At 37.5% G+C, this 17,524-nt stretch overlaps 2 protein-coding genes across 6 annotated transcripts in view; both read right to left on the minus strand.

Annotated features, from left to right (window-relative positions):
- Positions 1-6,428, minus strand: part of FKTN (fukutin) — a 35,056-nt gene extending 28,628 nt beyond the window's left edge. For both annotated transcript variants that reach the window (XM_012721272.1, XM_004677458.2), the window contains exons 1-2: positions 6,385-6,428; positions 1,489-1,675 (exon numbers count right to left, since the gene is read on the minus strand). In XM_012721272.1, the coding sequence (XP_012576726.1) occupies positions 1,489-1,593 (105 nt within the window). In that variant the 5' untranslated portion in view covers positions 1,594-1,675; positions 6,385-6,428. The remainder of the gene's footprint in view (positions 1-1,488; positions 1,676-6,384) is intronic.
- Positions 6,429-8,476: 2,048 nt separating this feature from the next.
- FSD1L (fibronectin type III and SPRY domain containing 1-like) overlaps positions 8,477-17,524 on the minus strand; it is a 44,241-nt gene continuing 35,193 nt past the window's right edge. For all 4 annotated transcript variants that reach the window (XM_012721486.1, XM_012721485.1, XM_004677459.2 and 1 more), the window contains 2 exons: positions 16,601-16,689; positions 8,477-15,415 (listed from right to left, as the gene is read on the minus strand). In XM_012721486.1, coding sequence (XP_012576940.1) covers positions 15,293-15,415; positions 16,601-16,689 — 212 coding nt within the window. In that variant the 3' untranslated portion in view covers positions 8,477-15,292. The remainder of the gene's footprint in view (positions 15,416-16,600; positions 16,690-17,524) is intronic.

Consider the following 17,524-nt stretch of genomic DNA (forward strand, 5'->3'; position numbering starts at 1 on the left):
TTTCCGGGAGCCCAGCCGCCTATACTGGCCACTTTGGGGAGCCGTGGCCGCCAGGACCCAACGAGGTGGACCAGACCAAACCCCACATTTAGGCGCCCGCGATCCGTTAAGGGTCCCGCAGCCGTTCGCGCCGGTAGCAGGGCGCCACCTGGCGGTCGCTTTCCTCTAGCGGCTTCCCACCGGTGCACCGGCCCGGCGGCGGAGGAAGGGGATTTGGCCGCCTCGTTGCACAAAGCGGAGTTCCAGCTCAGCTGGCAGCACGAGCCGGATCTAACCGACAGTGAAGGGTGTGAGCTAGTCGTCAGACGCTGAAAAACTGTACATGCAGCTATGGCCGTGCTCTCGGATTCGCCTGGGATTGCAGGCCGCTCGAATGGATCAACCACTGACCCACGGATGACCTGCTCCCCTTCCTCAGCCCCATTCAACCTGGCACCCGCACAAAGCCCCGCCTGCCTGACAAGGGATCTAGAGCAGGGACCTCCAGCCGGGTTATGTGAAGTGAAGTGGATGGTGTGCCACCAGTGCTGCGGAGGCCCCTGTTGAGACCCCGAACCTCGAGAAAAGTTTCTTTTCTCTAAGTGCAAGATTGGGCATTGGGCCTTGAGCCTTGAGGCTCCAAGTCCATAGTGGAACTGCCTGTCAGGCATGGGCCCAGAACTGAACCCATTCTTGCTTGCGGGGTAGCCATCCATGTGGTTCAAAGTTCAAGGTTGACCAGCTGGTCAGACCAACACTCAGGCTGATTTTGTGGCCCCAATTCCAAGGTTAAGAAGCCAGCCAGCCTCAGACCCAAGCATGGGCTCAGCTTGAAGACTCCTATGGTCGACCAGTCTATTGACTCAATCTGGAAGCTCCTGAGGTTGACTTGCCAGCCGGACAGGACCAACGCCCGAGGTCTGAATCTTGCTACCTAATCAACCTCTGATGCAAGAGTCCTGGTTGACCTTCTGAGCCTCCAGGCAGGGCCATCCAGAAGGTCAATTGCAGGAGACTTCAAGCCAAGTCCTAGTTTGGGTCCAGTTTCTGCAGACTGAGCTTCGAGGCCAGAAGCTTAAGGCCTGAACCTGGGTCCAGGCCTGTGTCTGGCTGTCGAATGAAGTCTAAATTGGATCAGCAAGGCCTGATGCAGAGTCCAGTTGGCTGGGTGGTCAATCTCGCTAACCTCCAAGCCAAGTCCATGTCTGGGTCTGGTTCCTGCCTACTAGTCAACAGATGACTGGCTAAAGTTGTGGTATACTCAATGGAAGACTACTCAGCAATTTTAAAAGATGAACTCTTGCCTTTTGTGATAATATGGTCTGATGTGAAGATCCCTGCAATCAGCAATCAGACATTAGCATGAAGCATAACCAGAAATCAATTTTGTACCACTGTCCTATAACTATTTTTTTTTTGACATCTGACCTCTTCCCTCTCTACTGTACTACTCCCCTATAGAAGCTGATCTTTACAATGGGATTAGATGAGCAAAGAAACACTCTTTACCTTTGCTGATAAATAGTATTTGTAGTAGTACAACTGGAACAGTAGAAATGCAGAACTTGTCAGAGTTAAAAGGGCCAAAATCACGTTCTTATTGATTCTGCTCATTAGTCTGCAGTGTGTCCTTGGTCGTTTTTTGAAAGTAACTCAGTTGGTTTCATCTTTTTGGATAAGAAGATAATCTTGTTTTCTGTGAACAAAAAGATATTTCTAAAGAGACAAAAACCTGTTTTTAATTCTGCCCAGCTATTAAACAGCCAAGAGAACAAAAATAAGTTATCCAAAATTTTACAGTAAGAACATTCTTTGATTTAGTAATTTCTTATTCGAAAGAAATCATCAGACAAAAGATCAAAGATGAAAGGACAAAACCGTTTATTAACATGGCAATCTTAACAATTATTTAACTGAAAACATAAATGGGATATTAAAAAGCAACCAACAGAGATCGGGAATTCCCCCTTTTCAGCTCTGAATGTGCATTTCTGACAAGTTCCCAGATGATGCTAATATGCCCACTACAGAGAAATCAAGAAAATTTTGGACAGTGATACCTTCCCAACACTATGCTTTCCACAGAAATCTAGGCAGGGAACCATAGGAAAGAGGTTCTGAAGTAGGTCCCAGAAAATCTGGGGGGAAAAGGATACCACATCAAGATAACGGCTGCCATTGTCAGCCTCCCTAAGTGTGTCTCACACGTCTTTTCCAAGTGTCACTACATGTCTCTCCTCCACGTTTCTCCTTCCATGTCTTCTGCCTAGCAGTGTCAGGATGCAAGCTGAGCTACAGGAACAGAGCTCTCTCTTCCTGTAGAGCTGTCCTGCCTTCAGTGTTACGTAGCTTCTCCTGGCCACTAGTGCCACCCATGTTAAGTGGGGTGGGGAATGGGTACCTCCCCCCTTTATGGAGGTATACTTGTAACAAATTAATGACGCCAATGGCTGTTTACACATTTTCCTCATTATGTAGTCTTTCAGTTCATAGAGTCAACATTCTTTGTAGAAAAAAATTTTAAACTATATTTGAATATTTTTCTTTTAATGTTGAATTAATCCTTTTTCCAGAACTACTATTAAGCATGTGTTATCTCTCCTTTCATTCCCGTTTCACGTTGTTCAACTTTCAGAAACTTGTAATCATGTCCTTTACAGGGTTTTCAATCTAACTTTCCTTTTTGTTTTGATTGTGGCCTTTTATCTTTCTCCTTTTAGTTTCCTTTATTCGGCTCTGACAGACAATGATTTCCCATATACTATTCTATTTATTCCTAGTGCTTGAACCAATTAACTTTGCCTCTTAAAGCGATTATTTAATTAAATTTGTTAGGCTAGTGTAGTTTTCTAGAGTCTATTTATCACTTGTTTTTCCCTGTTTCTTTTCTCCTGACACCTTTTTTAACACCATCACATAAGTATTGTGCTCTCTTCATTTTTCTTAGTGTCTTTAAATGTGTTAGCTCCACCTGTATCAGTCATTTGAGAGAGGATTGTGGAAGGAAAACTCAAGGTCTTTATTTTTTTTTTTTAAAGATTTATTTATTTGTGCATACAGAACTGGGGGACAGGCCAGAGGCTCAGGGGCGGCGAGAGGCTTCACCAGAGAATGAGTAGGAACAGAACAGGCAGATCCACAAAGCACACTGCTGAGGGGAGCAGCGGGCAGGTAAGGAGAGGTCTGCCACACCATGTGGTCACCTCCGGGGCAGGCGGGAATCGAACTCATGTGGAAGCGGCTTTAGATTCTCAGTGCTGTGCTTTAACCCGCTGCACACCAGGGAAGGCCAAACAAGAGAACTTTTAATGAGAATGTGGTGCACATGTGTTATGTGTGAAACTGAAAGAGAACAACTCATTACTTTTTCCTGATATCAGAGACATTACAACTAGAACCTGAATCACAACGACAGTGAAAAAACAAGAGAAATTTGATATTAGAGATACTTTAGAGCTGAACTCAACAAAGTATCAAATTTTTCATTTTAAAGTGTTAGGTTACCAGTCCTCCCTGGCAAGTTAAAGCACAGCACTAAAAAGCTAAATCCACTTCAGCATGAGTTTGATCCCTGGCCCCGGAGGTGACACACATGGCATGGCAGACCTCTCCTGACTTGCTCGCTGCTCCCCTCAGCAGTGTACTTCGTCAGTAAGCCTGTTCTGCTCCCCACTCTGTCTCTGGTGAATCCTCTCACCGCCCCTGCACCTCTGGCCTGTACCCCGGTTCTGTATGCACAAATAAATAAATCTAAAAAAAAATACTAAAAAAAGTGTTAGATTACTACATTCCTAATGAAGAAATAGTACAAGCAAAACAGGAATGCTTGTCAAGCTAACATTCAACCTTTGAAATTGGATCACTGTGGCATTTATAGAAAATAAAGGAAGTAAATTGGACACCATCTTGATAATGAAAATGTAGTTAAATGATTGACAGTATATTTTCAATTTAGTCATACAACTTACTGTAGATTAGATATGTATCCAAAGAGAGAACAGGACATTAATTTGCACTTTATGTTTCTGTAATAGTTCTTATTGACTTTTTATGCTTTCTTTCCCAGCTATTAACTCAGGATAGCCTGAATGCCACTTAAGCTTCACTAGGAGTCAGTATACAACACATTGATGCACTGCTTAATACAAATACAAGAACTGAACTTAAATTTTGAAAATGAAGGGCATTATCTCTGCTACCCTTATCAAGAGTATTTGAGTATTTTATTTTGACAGGTTACAGATAACAAAAATGAAGACCATCATCAGTGTTTTGTGCTTCTGGTTTTTTAGTTTTAGGAGCTAAAAAATAATCACAATTTATTCAGTTCTTTGCTTTATATATTATCTATAGATGGAGGAGATTAGCATATCACTCTTGATATCATTTCCTAGTAGTTTGTTGACCTTAAATAACTTCTTATAAATGTTTGCTTTATGTAGACTTTAACTCTAGAATCTCATTTGAATTGTTTTAAAAGCCCAAACAAGACTTAAGATTTCAGCTACTCTAAGCCACAAAATGTCTAGTATCAATAGATGCTATTCAAATGACCCTGCATATTGCTGCTCTCCCATGTTGTTTATTTCCTTTGTTTCCACTAACTTCTCAAAAAAAAAAAAAAGTGTGTTAGTACCTGGAAGTAAAGATCAGGCTAAAAGAAGTTAAGAGGTCCCTTACTCTGCTTCACTCATTACTTCTTAACCTTTTGCAATATAACCTCTATTTCAATATTGATACTTGAAGATTAAAAAAGAAATCAGTCTCTCCATTTCATGCTCCAGGAAAGTTATAAACACATACTAACTCTTTTTCAAATGACAGTGGAGTAGTGAGGCTTTGGAAGGCAGCTATGCTAATCAGTATACCACTAATGCTGCACCAGTAATGAGGTTTTAAAAAGAGAATCTGAAATGATAGACCTAAATAGCAAAGACTAGGTAAAAAAGGAAATGAAGATAGGCCAAGTGGAGAAGTGGTTAGGTGAAGAAAGTGGTTAGCCTGATAAGCCTGCCATTCGTCCATGATATAAAATCTGGATGGATGTTTATCGACGGATGGTTGTTCCTTTACATTCTCTTGCTATTAATCATTTTATTAGTTATATTTTCCATTATCTACAGACTAATTACTATTTATAAATATTTTTTCACTAATGCTTTTCTTTATCCACACTGCTTTTTCCTCCCTATCAAACACAGCATAGGCTCTGAAGAGAAACTGCTCTGTCAAATCCTGCTCTTCCACCTGCAGATGTATGACCTGGCACAGGTTACTATGCACCCGAATGTAAAACAGATCTGTAAATTGTATCTGACTCACAGGGTTGTTCTAAGGAGTTAACAAATTAATACATCCAAAGTACTGATTAGCACTTACAAAGCAGTAAGTATTCAATAAATGTTAGCAATAATTAAGGATCAACTAAAAGATCTATTGGTAATTTCTTCTTTTCTCAGTTAAAGGACCTCTCCCATATATATGAGGATATGTACATATCTTCAACACTGAGTATTTGTTCTATTTATTTTTACAGTCAGCCTTAGTTTATAGTTCTTTGAGGCAAATTATCATATATTTTCCATATTCCCCTATTCTTACACAGGAGAATTCAAGCACAGGCCGATAGATTCAAAGGCAACTTTATACATTTGCTAGGCCGCTATTTCTCCAGAAGAGCTCTGTAGGGCTCTTGAAATGGACTGATGAATGAGAGTCACAGGAGGTGAAGAACAACAAATGAACTAAAAGCAGGGGCGACGAGAAGGCAGCATCAGAAGAGAAAAGGATGACTAACTAAATTACTCTATAAAATTAGTGCAGCTCCCCGCGGTCCACGGGAGTACGCCCCTCTTCCACAGGGCATCAAAGTCCTCCCCAGCCAGGACCTAACATTAACTCCCGCCACTCGCTGATCCTCCCCTTCTCTGCATTCCATCCCTTCGGCCATCAGCCTAACAGGCAGGTAGTGCTGACCAAACCCGGCCGTTCCCTCTAAGCTTCTGTACCTCGACACCTGCTGATCACACACCCGCAAAGATCTCCCCTCCCCCCCAGATCCCTTCCCAAATCTTGAGGTCAGCTCGCCCAAAAGGCATTACCCCAAGCCGGATCTTACAGGGCTCTCGACTGCCCTCCAAATGGAACCCGCTCCCAGGATGAGAATTTTACTTGCTAACCCGTCCAGCAGCGTGGGACAGACAGGCCGAACAGACGTCCACCCAGAGGTGCTGGAAGGCTGCCTCTCTAAGGAATACCATGCCCAGTGCGCGCTCAGCCTGGGGCCCGCCTCGGTGGCCGGGAAGAGCAGGTGCCCAGAACGCCGGGGAGACCCGCGGGACGCCAGACACACCTGCGAGATTGCCTGCCCACCCCCGGGACCAGAGTGAGCCTCCCACGCCTTACCTCACTCGGCCGCCGCGGCCACCCCGCTTTACGGCCCTTACAGCAGGTGCCGCAAAAGCTGCCGTCAAGCGCCGCGCCGCGGGGTCTGGTTGGCGGCCGGACGTTCTCACGGTATCGCCCCGCCCACCGCGGGTCCGCTTGTCACTAGCTGCGCTGGGGCGATTTCCTAGCTTTGGGGCTCTGCCACTTATCCGAAGCCCTTTCACCCGTTACCTAGGTAACAAGTACAGCGTTTCACTGAAGCAACCTGAAATTTTTGGAAGCGAAAGGTGAATCGGTGCGGCCCAGCGGAACTGTTTCCCGGAGTGTGTTTGCCAGATTAAAACATCAGACTTAAATGCAATTTTCAGTAAATAACGAGTAACTTTAGTGCGTGTGCTGTGCGGGGAGGGATTCAGAAACTTCTGAATTCTGGTTTGGGTAACAAGTGAGATGAAGGGGAAGTGGGGAGTGGCGGCTGCCTGTTATGACAGCCAGACTCCAGCGAGCCCCTGTACTCGGTTTTAGGTCTGGAAATAAACAGTGCCAGACCACGTTCTTTCAAGTGTTATCCTAAGGATTATTGTTCAGAATTAGACAAGAATTCTGACAGAAATGTGTAAGTCTACAAAGCACTAAACAAACCACCGTAATTTAACCTCTACAAAATTACTAGTCATTCCATAACATTTTTTCAGTAAAAATGGAAACTATTCCCTTACACACTTAAATTACGTTCCGAATTGTTATTGGAAAGATTTTTTTTTTCATTTCCTTGGTACTTTCACTAGGATTCTTCTTCCTTAAGATTTTATTTCGTGTTCCTGTTTGTAGCCCATTTTCCCCCACTTCTTCTCCCACAGTCTTCAGTTTGTTAATACCCAGAGGAAGTTATCAAGGATTAATGGGATTATTGGACACAGGTGCTAACTTCAGGAAGACAAGGTGGGAAAATTGAACATCAAAACAACTACTCATCAAATATATTAAAATTCTTGACATGATTCCTTAAAAAAATTCACTATTTATGGTTGATAGTTGAGGGCACTAGCTCATTATCCTGATATCTTGATTAAAGGAGGGGAGGGGAAACAAACATATACCTTTTTTTCTATGAACTGAAATTCAGTATGACTAAAGTGCTAATGAGAATTCCAGCTAATAAATGAAGAATGAATAATAGAATAATCACCATTCTGTCATCCTTAATGAAATACAAAGGACTGTATTTTCAATAAATGTCAAAATTAAGGTGAAGTGTTTGGCCGGGAACTTTTAAATAGATGGATTAGGCTGACACCAACAGAACCCACAGATTACTACTTTACTCTTGAGATAATCATGTACTTCCTGACATGAGGCAATACGAAGTACACACCACCACCAGTGCAGGATCTTGCCTTAAAAATGAACCTAGGTTCAAATTTAGAATTCTCAAGACATGTTAGAAAGCAACAGCTAAAAACTAGGTTCATCTATTCACCCCCAAGCCCAAATCTTTTTATTTCCAGTTTCAGTTTGCCACAAAATCCTAGTATGCACGTGTGGGGCCAGTCACCTCATTCCATACATCCAAACTCCATTCACTCCTCACAAATAAACCATAGTGCAAACTTTCTTCTGGATACACATTCTTTTATTTTTTTTAAAGATTTATTTATTTATGCATACCGAACTGGGGTACAGGTCAGAGGTGCAGGAGGGTGAGATGATTCACCGAGACAGAGTGGGGAGCAGAACAGGCAGATCAATGAAGTACACTGCTGAAGGGAGCAGCGGGTGTGTCAGGAGAGGTCTGCTGCGCCATGTGGGTGTCACCTCTGGGTCCAGGGTTGAACTCATGCTCTAATGGCTGCTATAGTTTCATAGTGCTGTGCATTAACCCACTGGCCATCAGGGAGGGCCCACGCCTGCACATTCTTGACACAAATTTTGGACTAATTGGACAGGGTCCTACTAACTTCTACCTTGGGTTCTATCTGGTTCATATAGTGCATGGGGAGTAGGGCTCTAAAGAGGTATAGTTCTTTGGAGCCTTCATGTAGAAAGGCACTGTAAGAGTGAAAAGCAGGTCCAAGTCTACTAAACCATGGTATCATATCTGCTGTTGGACTTTTTTTTTTTTCAATTTCATGTCACAAATATCTTTGTTAATACCATATTCTGTAATAGCTGTGTAGAATTACTTGGAAGCACCAGTTTAACCATCCTGGTGACCTTGTACAAAAGGGGCGTAAACATACTACCAGTACCATACAGTGTAAATGTTCAATGAGCTTAGCAATGGATACAGCTGGACAGAAAAGCAGAGAACATACAATTTCCTGAGCTCTTTTCACACAGAGCTGCAGTCAAGCACATTAGCACAATAGCACTGACAGACCAAGGAAAGGGGCTTCACTAAGGAAGTCACTTCCCGTAATGGTCTACACATTTATAACATTTATTGAGGAGGGGACAATGGGTGACAGACATATAGAATATATCTAGACAACTATGTAACAGTGGTGCAAAAAGAAAAGGGGAGCCTTGAAATTCTGCTAGCCTATTTTCTCTTCAATTATGGTTGCTTGTATTTTGCTATATTAATGCTGCACTTAATACTTGAAAGTATATGTGAAATACCTAAGAAAAACAAAATAGCTTTCCGAAAATATGTGTATTTAAAATCTTAGCATCATTAAATTGTCCCCTAGAAAAGTTGCACCATTCACACTTCATCTTTTATATCAGGGGGTGCATTGGTTTTTTCCAGTATCTTTTTCATACTCTCCTGTCTAATCAGGATCAATGGATTATTCATTCTCTTGGTAAAACTGATCTTAGTTCCAGGAGATCCAGTCTCATCTTGCTTGATTGGCTTTTCTTTTTCTCCTGTTTGCTTCTAGTTAGAATACAAATTGCTCCCATTTTCTTTTAATTACCATTCCCCAAAATGGTACAAGTTACTGACTTAAAGTTTCACATTGCCGGTTTTATCTCTTATGACTACACTGTACAAAGCACCTAATTGCAAGATGTAGTTCTTTTCATTTAATTTAAAATCTTAGTTGCTTAGTTAAACTAGCCATATTTGCAGTGTTCAAGAGCTCTGTCTGTGGCTAGTGTGCCACACAGCAGATATAGAACTTTTCATCACTGCTAAAGTTCTTTTATACTGTGGTAAGACTGTTTTGGGCAAAGAGACTATCACTTTTTAATCCCCAACAACACACTGTAGATACTTAAGAGAGTGATAAATGTAAACATTAATGCAAAAGCAGGGAAAAAAAAGTTTAATTGTGTGATGGGATATTCCAGGTGCTTCTTTAAGAACTTGGTCCTTCTATACAGAACACACAATCATTTCAACATCAAGTCACTCCACTTTGAATGCTCTTATTTTGAAGTTCCAAAAAAAAAATTTAAAAGGCTGGCTTGCTTCCAAGGAAAATATGACAATATGCTTATGAAAACACTAGTTTGCAGCACTGAGTACATTATAAGTATTTCATTAATGTTCTTCAACCATAACTTAATGTTTAACCTGAGAAATCAGAATTTTTATTACCAGAACTGCATACCAAAACCAGTCCAGATGATAGACATACCTATAGTTATAGATCAAGATAACCAGAAAACAACTTAGTAAATCTAATTTAACACAAAATAGGAGAGACTAACTAACTAACAAGGTTCTGAAATGGTTATTTTTTTTTAATGGCAATGCAACAAATATTAAATGGGCACATAAACTTTGTAAAATTTCTCAATGACAAAAACTTAATTTTTTAAATAGAATTTAGGCCAAATTCAGTCTTTGCATATGGCACTGAACAGTCATAAATCGGAAGTGCAAATACTTGGAAAGAAATAGTTTAATTCATTTATTTATGTTATTATTCTACACTGACATACTAATGCTGTAGGAGAAATTTACAGTTCTATGAAAGTCTTGATATAGAATAACAGAATGATAAGAAAATACAAAAAGGCCAAAGGCCATGCACAAACTAAAGGCTATTAAAGGGCATTTTAATTAGGGTTGTTTGTTTATTTTAATAACACGTGTAGTCCTGGTAGATACCACTTTAAGCACATGCTGTAGCAAAGGAGATGGCATTTAGAAATTACCTAAACCCTAAATCCAGTATTAACTGAAAATTTTACATTTACATAGCATTTTACTATTGTTGAAGCAATTTCATATTTTCTATTTCATTTTATTCCTCACAACAGCCCTGTGAGGTAGGCTGAACAATTTCCAATTATTTCCTGTAAAAGACAATGGAGACCCAAAGGTGATAAATTATAATATGCAGAGGTCGTAGATCTAGTATATGGTAGAGTTCAGGTTATTAATTTTAAATAAGAGAAATGAAGGCAAAATATATTTTAATCATATTCAAAAATTTAAAAACTAGTGGTTTTTAATATAAATACTCCATAACTTTAGCTATTATATATTGTATAGTATGAATTAGCAGTAACTTTGATTTTAAAGCATTTCCCTTAAAAGATAAATTGGACCCCATGCTTTGGTACCTTAGAGATATTGGAAATATTTTTTTCTTTTAAAAAATGCATTCTTATGGCCCTTAGATTCTCCAAAAAGTTCTAATACTAATAAAAATGCCTCTTACCAATCACTCACACTTAAAAATTGGTCCAAACTTAAGAAACTCCAAGCCAAATACAAACACATTCACTGACCTGCCCTACATACTGAGAAATCCTCTAAATGTCCATTCCCAAGGACTAATTTACATTAAATGGGTACCATTAAGAAAATATATCAGATTAAACTAACATAGCTGCAATGATTATGAATCAACAATATCTTACAATTATCCCAAATAACAAATACTGTTTTAATAAATGGGTATTCCGAGAAGAAAAGTACGATGGCACTTTTGGCATTTCTTTCTAAGCCAACACTAGCCTTTATATTTTCAACAAAAACATAGATCAAAGACAATCCATTTAATCCAAATTATCCAGAAAGCTTAAGTATGCTGAATAATCAAATATTCCAGCGGCACATCGGGGCCATAAATACTTGTGAATAAGACAAGCAAAAAATTAAAACTACACTGAACATGAGGTAATCTTTCTGTGATGACCAAAGAAACATTCATGATCTCTTACAATACTCCAGTACTAGCATTATAACATGTACATTTTGGTTAAAAAACAACTATTTTGTGGTGACTTGGATCTTGAGTAAATTTACGATGCCCATACACTTTTCCTAGAAGAACATATCCAGTATAAAAATAAAATCGAGAAAAGAAATCTTTGCAGAATTATTTCATATGACTATATAAAAGTGAACCCAAAAAAGTGAAACTTATTATATGCAGTTAATTTGAATTTTTTAAGTAAACTGTAACAAACTGTTAAATAATTTTCTGACATATTCACAAAACATTGTTTTGAGATGCAAATTTTATTGCATCACTCAAAAGCAGCAAAACTATACAGTAAATCAAATCACTAATTTTGGAAATTTGAATACAATGTAAGACTATCATTCTAGGCACTTTCACATTTGTCATATGAATTTGCTAATGAATGAACTCATCTTAGTCTTTTAAAAAATATGTGGTCTTTTTCAAGAAAGGGATGATGATGATTTGAAAATATGGTGCCTAGTTTATTATTTTGATGTTAAGTTTATACACCCTCCTCTTCTAAAATTAATACTCTGAAATGATCATTTCCATATATATCCTTCCCCCCAAATTTTACGTTTCCAAAAGAAACAATTAAAAATATGTAAGTATAACTTTGTGGAAAAGGTATATAGAGAAAAAATTAATCATTGCAGGTACATTATGAAATAGATTTCTTACCTTAATTAAAAGCTTTTATTACAAATTATTTACTTGCATTACTTATACCACCAAGGATTAGTCACAAAAATTCAAATTATATATGATACTGTTGTGTTTTAATTTCACAGGTGAATAAGCTGGACTAAGCCACTAGTTTCCTAAGATGACAACATGGAGAAAATTACTGTTTGCTGCACAAAGTGGGCCGAGTCTAGCTCTACCATAGCAGTTCCAATATGTACAGATGCCATCATAAATTTAAACCCAGGAACAAACAAGCTTTTGACTTATTTACCTACACTGGAACATTCAATGAATCTATACTAAACACAATGTATACTCATTTATTAATTGTTTGATATATACATATTTACCAAAAGTTAAAGACATATGTGACATGGTCAGCCTAAAAAGTCAAAATGAATAGCGAAAGAAATTTCTTTTTATAAAGTGCTTAAGGCAATTTCTTTATGCAGTTAATGAAACTGGTCTGGAATTCAATTGCTACGAGGGAAATGCAATAATACTAGGTGTATATTTTTATAAAATAGCATTCATGACAGTCAACCTCCCAAGCTTCCTTTTCCTGACAGCAATCTCATTTGACCTGCCAAACAAGTCAGACAAAGAGTAAGTAAACTAATAATGTTTACAAGGGTATATCAACTTTTCATGATGCATTAAACTTAGCAAAAGATCAACATTTTTTAAAATTCAAATGGCAATGAAAATATTAATATGGTCAAGTACTGTGATTTGAGACTATTTAAATAGGCAATGCCATGATTATTTCCTATTTCGAAAATGAGAGTGGCAAACTTTCTCCAGTTTAACTTAACACAAACTTAAAACAATTAAATTTAACCCCACACTTTGTCCTTTAATTTTGGAAACCTCTAAGAAGAGGCAGAGTAAGATTCTTGTTTTGAGTAATAATGAATGGTATTATTTCAAATGAATTTTCCAAATGAACATTAGAAAATTTTACATGAAGGACTTTAAATGATGGCATGAGCACAGGAGAGAATCACATGACTCCTCCAGCCCCTGATTAATAGCTCCTTTCCCATGTCCCTGGAATAGAAGGCCCTCACCGGTACCACAAAATGGTTTCTGACTCAACTATCAGTTGACATTGCATGGGGTGTGGAGCAAGAGTATGTCTAGAGGAGAAGAAGGCACTGAATTAGTAAGAAGACAAAATTTTATCAGACATCATAGTAAAAAATTTTATGTAGGAATTTGACTTTTTTTCTGGATCATGTTCGCTAAAATTTATTGTCTATAACTGTGCATATAAAGCAGCTACACTACTAAATTACTGCTTTTAGGCTGGACTATAAAAAGGAATTATAGCTTCCTGCTTCCTTAGGTCCTGGATAACCCTGCTATAGAGATTAGAACACTTCTAAATCTCTCAGAGGGACAAAACCAAAATTGTATTTGTTGGATAATCAAAAGAGTATCTATAACACATTTCATTCCAAAATTGCCTTATAGCATTTAAAATAATTAACATATCGCCAACTATGTAGATATGAATGTTCTCCAGAAAAAACATAATCCCAGTCAAATGAAATTGCTCATTTAGACTTGTTTAACCTACAAAAAAACATCCATCAGTAAGCAGTAAACTTTGAGAAAATTAGCTATTACCATTCCACAGTCTTTCTGTAGAAACTACCTCAAATGTAAGCAGCAACAGTCACTTCTTGGGAGAAGGTTGTTTTTAACACAATATAATTAAACAAGAAGTAAGTCAACATGAGACAGCAAGCTTCAAAAATAAAGACCACAAATACAGACCTCATTAAAATGCTCAAGGCATTCTTAAGTACTGTAAAGTACAACTTCTAGTTTGGCTCAAAGGAATCGTGTTACAAACTTCAATCAACTTTTAAAAAATTTATGTTCTGTTTTGATAACCATGGGTTTTGTTTAAAACATTTTCTGTAAGTTTGAGAAAGATTTTGACATCATTTTGGGGGAGAATTAACCCTTTTTAGAAAGCAAATGAAAGGACTGAGAAAAAAATAACCACTGAATAGTTGTGTCTGAAGAACTTACGTGCCAAATAAGTCAGATATGTGGATTTTTAAAATGGAACAGTACAACAGTTCAACAGTTGTACTGTTCCACGTAGTTAAAAAGCAGATGAAAATTACTTAAGTAAAGGATAGCTTTAGGCAACTCCTTTTATAACCTGTCCTCAGATAAAAGTTGAATAGTGTAGGTTTTATCAACTTTCTCAGACTTTAATAAACTTTCATTCCTACTAAAAATGTTAAAAATCAGTATAATATTTATCATTTATTACTAAAAGCAAGTGGAGATTTTACCAGATAACTATTAAAAGTGGCTTTAAAGTACAACAAAATCAGACAATATAAAGCTTTTGAAAATCTTACCCATCATATCCAAAATGATGGAATGAAAAATCTATTTAAAGAAAGCAACATACAAAGAATATTCCCTTTGCCACTAGTAGTGCAGCAGGTAAGAAACTGAAATTTGGGTGATTTTAAGCCATTATGTCTACAAAATTCCTATTCATTTTCTATTTTGAGTTTAAACCACAAAAAAAATATCAAAATACTTGGAAAAAGGGAAATGATATAAAGCTAGCTAATAACTCAACTAATTTATAAACCACTCTAAGAAAACCTAGCATCTCCAAACAATTATTTCAATTTTTAGAGAAACTAAGAGGACTATACATTTTTAAAGCTTCAGTGGAAAAACTAATAGGTAGAGATGAGGAAAAAAAAGGCAAAATTTAAATGTTTTTTTTTCCAGTCCAGGCCCTAGGACTAACAGAAAAGTCAAAATAATCCAAAAAACACAAAAATAGGTTTCTATATAACTAAACATTGCCCTTTCCTCCCATTTACTCTTCACAACGTGAGTTTCTTCGACTTCTGCTTGCTTCTATGACATTGCGCAGTAGGCTCCTGTGAATGCTTCATACTAGATGTTTAATGCTAACAGATTCCAGATGTTAAAGTAGGATGCAGCCAACCTGATTTCCATCATCATAAACTCTGTGATTAGTATCTGCACAGAAAAGGCCATTCAATGAAAAGACGGGGGAGTGAACACATCTGGAGCAGGCATTATTGAGTGACATTGTTTAGACTGCTAGCTGAACCGGTCATTCCGTTTTCACTTTTTTGAAATGTTCTCACAGCACTTGGAACCTGCATCCCAGTATTCACAGACAGTCCACCACACCAAACCTAAAAGACAAAAACAAAGCTTCTATCAAATTTTAAGCCAAATTAGAGTTTAAATACATGAACATCAACGAGTTTCAAACTTGTAACAGGCATATTTGACCTGAGGGAACTATAAGAAGATATTCATATGTATTAGAGAAAGTATTTTCACTCCAACTTCATACTGCATTATTAAAAATGAAGTCTGTAACAATGGACAAAGAAAGGTTTTAGGAAAAAATGAAACTTTTCATTATGCTGGGAGCTAAGGGACTAATGCAGGTTAAACACAAAATGTACCACCTGTAAATAAAAAAATTGGTACATTAAATAACATTCAAATTAACAACTTTTATTAATCAGAACACATCAACCACAATATAATATATCGTACTCAGAAGGACTGAATTTTTTAAAAGACAATCCTAATTGTTGATAAAGATATGAAAGAACTTAAATTTTTGTTGGTGGTAAATTAGTATAAATGACTTTGGAAAACTATTTGGAAGTAGCCACTACATTTGATTATACATACACAATACCATATGATCCAGCAACCCCAATCCTAGGTATATGTAACTAATGGAAACATATACATTCATTTAACAAGACACATAAGCAAGAATATAGCAATTCTATGTGTAAATGGTCCCAAATAGAAGCTACCCAAGTATCTAATCAAATTAGAATGGATAAATAATGGCACAATCATATAATGGAAAACTGTATGAAAATGAGTAAATCATCACCACACAGAGCAGCATGGATAAATCACACAAACAATTTAAGCCAAAAAGATACCTTATGATTACACTTATACAAAGTTGAAAGGGAAGCAAGATGTATTTAGGGTAACCACCTGGAGGGGGGCTATTAAGAGCCAGGAAAGGGTGCAAGAGGTCTTATGGAGTTCTGGTAATGGTCCATTTCTTGACCTGAATGCTAGATACAGGAGTATATGTAGTCCAGTGAAAATCCATCAAAATGCATCCTCATGGTTTGATTTCTTTAAATGTATCAACATTTATTTGAATAAAATATACCAAAATAAGGCAACAATTACAGGATTAGAAGATATAGGCTGGAAAGAGAGGAATGTGGAGAAAAAGTAAAATATAAAAGAAATGTTTCCCCAAATATATAACATAGTTAATTTATTCTACTTAAAAATTGTCAAGCTAAATAAAACATAAATTAGGTACTAACCATGAAACCAGGTAGGACTGGCTGAGTAAATTTTGTCTTGAAAGAATATAACAACTGTTTTGAGTTTGCATCATAGAAAGAAAGTTGACCTAAAAGGAAGAAGGGAAGGAAGAAAGGTCTAATTAATTATACCAAAAAAAGTATAATGTTTATTAAGTCACATATAATCATGCATAAAATAACTGAGTGAATATTTGGCATTTATTTTGTTGCAAACTATAAGTACTGGATTTAGTAATTCTCACTTGAAAATCAGCAATAAAATGTTCAATTTAAGAAAATGTCCAAATCTAATAATTTTCCTTTCCTGATTTTCAAGATCTCCAGCGTGCTGCCATTACCTGACACTAGTACTTTTTCAGCTATAAACTATTACTTAACAAATGATTTCCTTTGCCTATAAAAAAGCAAGGCTTCTTTCTCTTCAATCTCTCTCTCTCTTTTTCTTTTTTTTTTTTTTTGCAGTGACATTGGTTTACAACACTGATTTAGAGCTATAAGATTTCTCCCTTCGGTATCAGTCTTTCTAATCAAATCCCATCACCATTTACGCTATTAAATCTTATTTTCAAACTACTTTACTTCTACTTCAGTCTCTAAAATCATGACACAGTTATCACTGCTTCAGGCCTGGTTAATTTTTAAAATTCCCCCAAACCCCAGTTTGTTTTTCAACACAATCATGCAAGTAAAACAACTATGTCTCTCTGACCAGTGAACAACCTGATACTCTTCACATCTGTAACACGTTTTAAAACTCTGTTCGGTGGTTATTCTCTTGGCTTATAGCCTAGCTCTGAGAATGACTCCACTTTCTCTCCTATTCAAAACTTGCTTGTCCAAGTTCTCTTCTCTCTCTAAAAATATTCCCTTAATCAGTCCCCACCAAATAAAAAAGAAACTAACATTTATACCTACAATTAA

This window comes from Condylura cristata, unplaced genomic scaffold (assembly GCF_000260355.1).
Source record: "Condylura cristata isolate star-nosed mole 26May11 unplaced genomic scaffold, ConCri1.0 scaffold00006, whole genome shotgun sequence".
Classification (NCBI taxonomy): domain Eukaryota; kingdom Metazoa; phylum Chordata; class Mammalia; order Eulipotyphla; family Talpidae; genus Condylura; species Condylura cristata.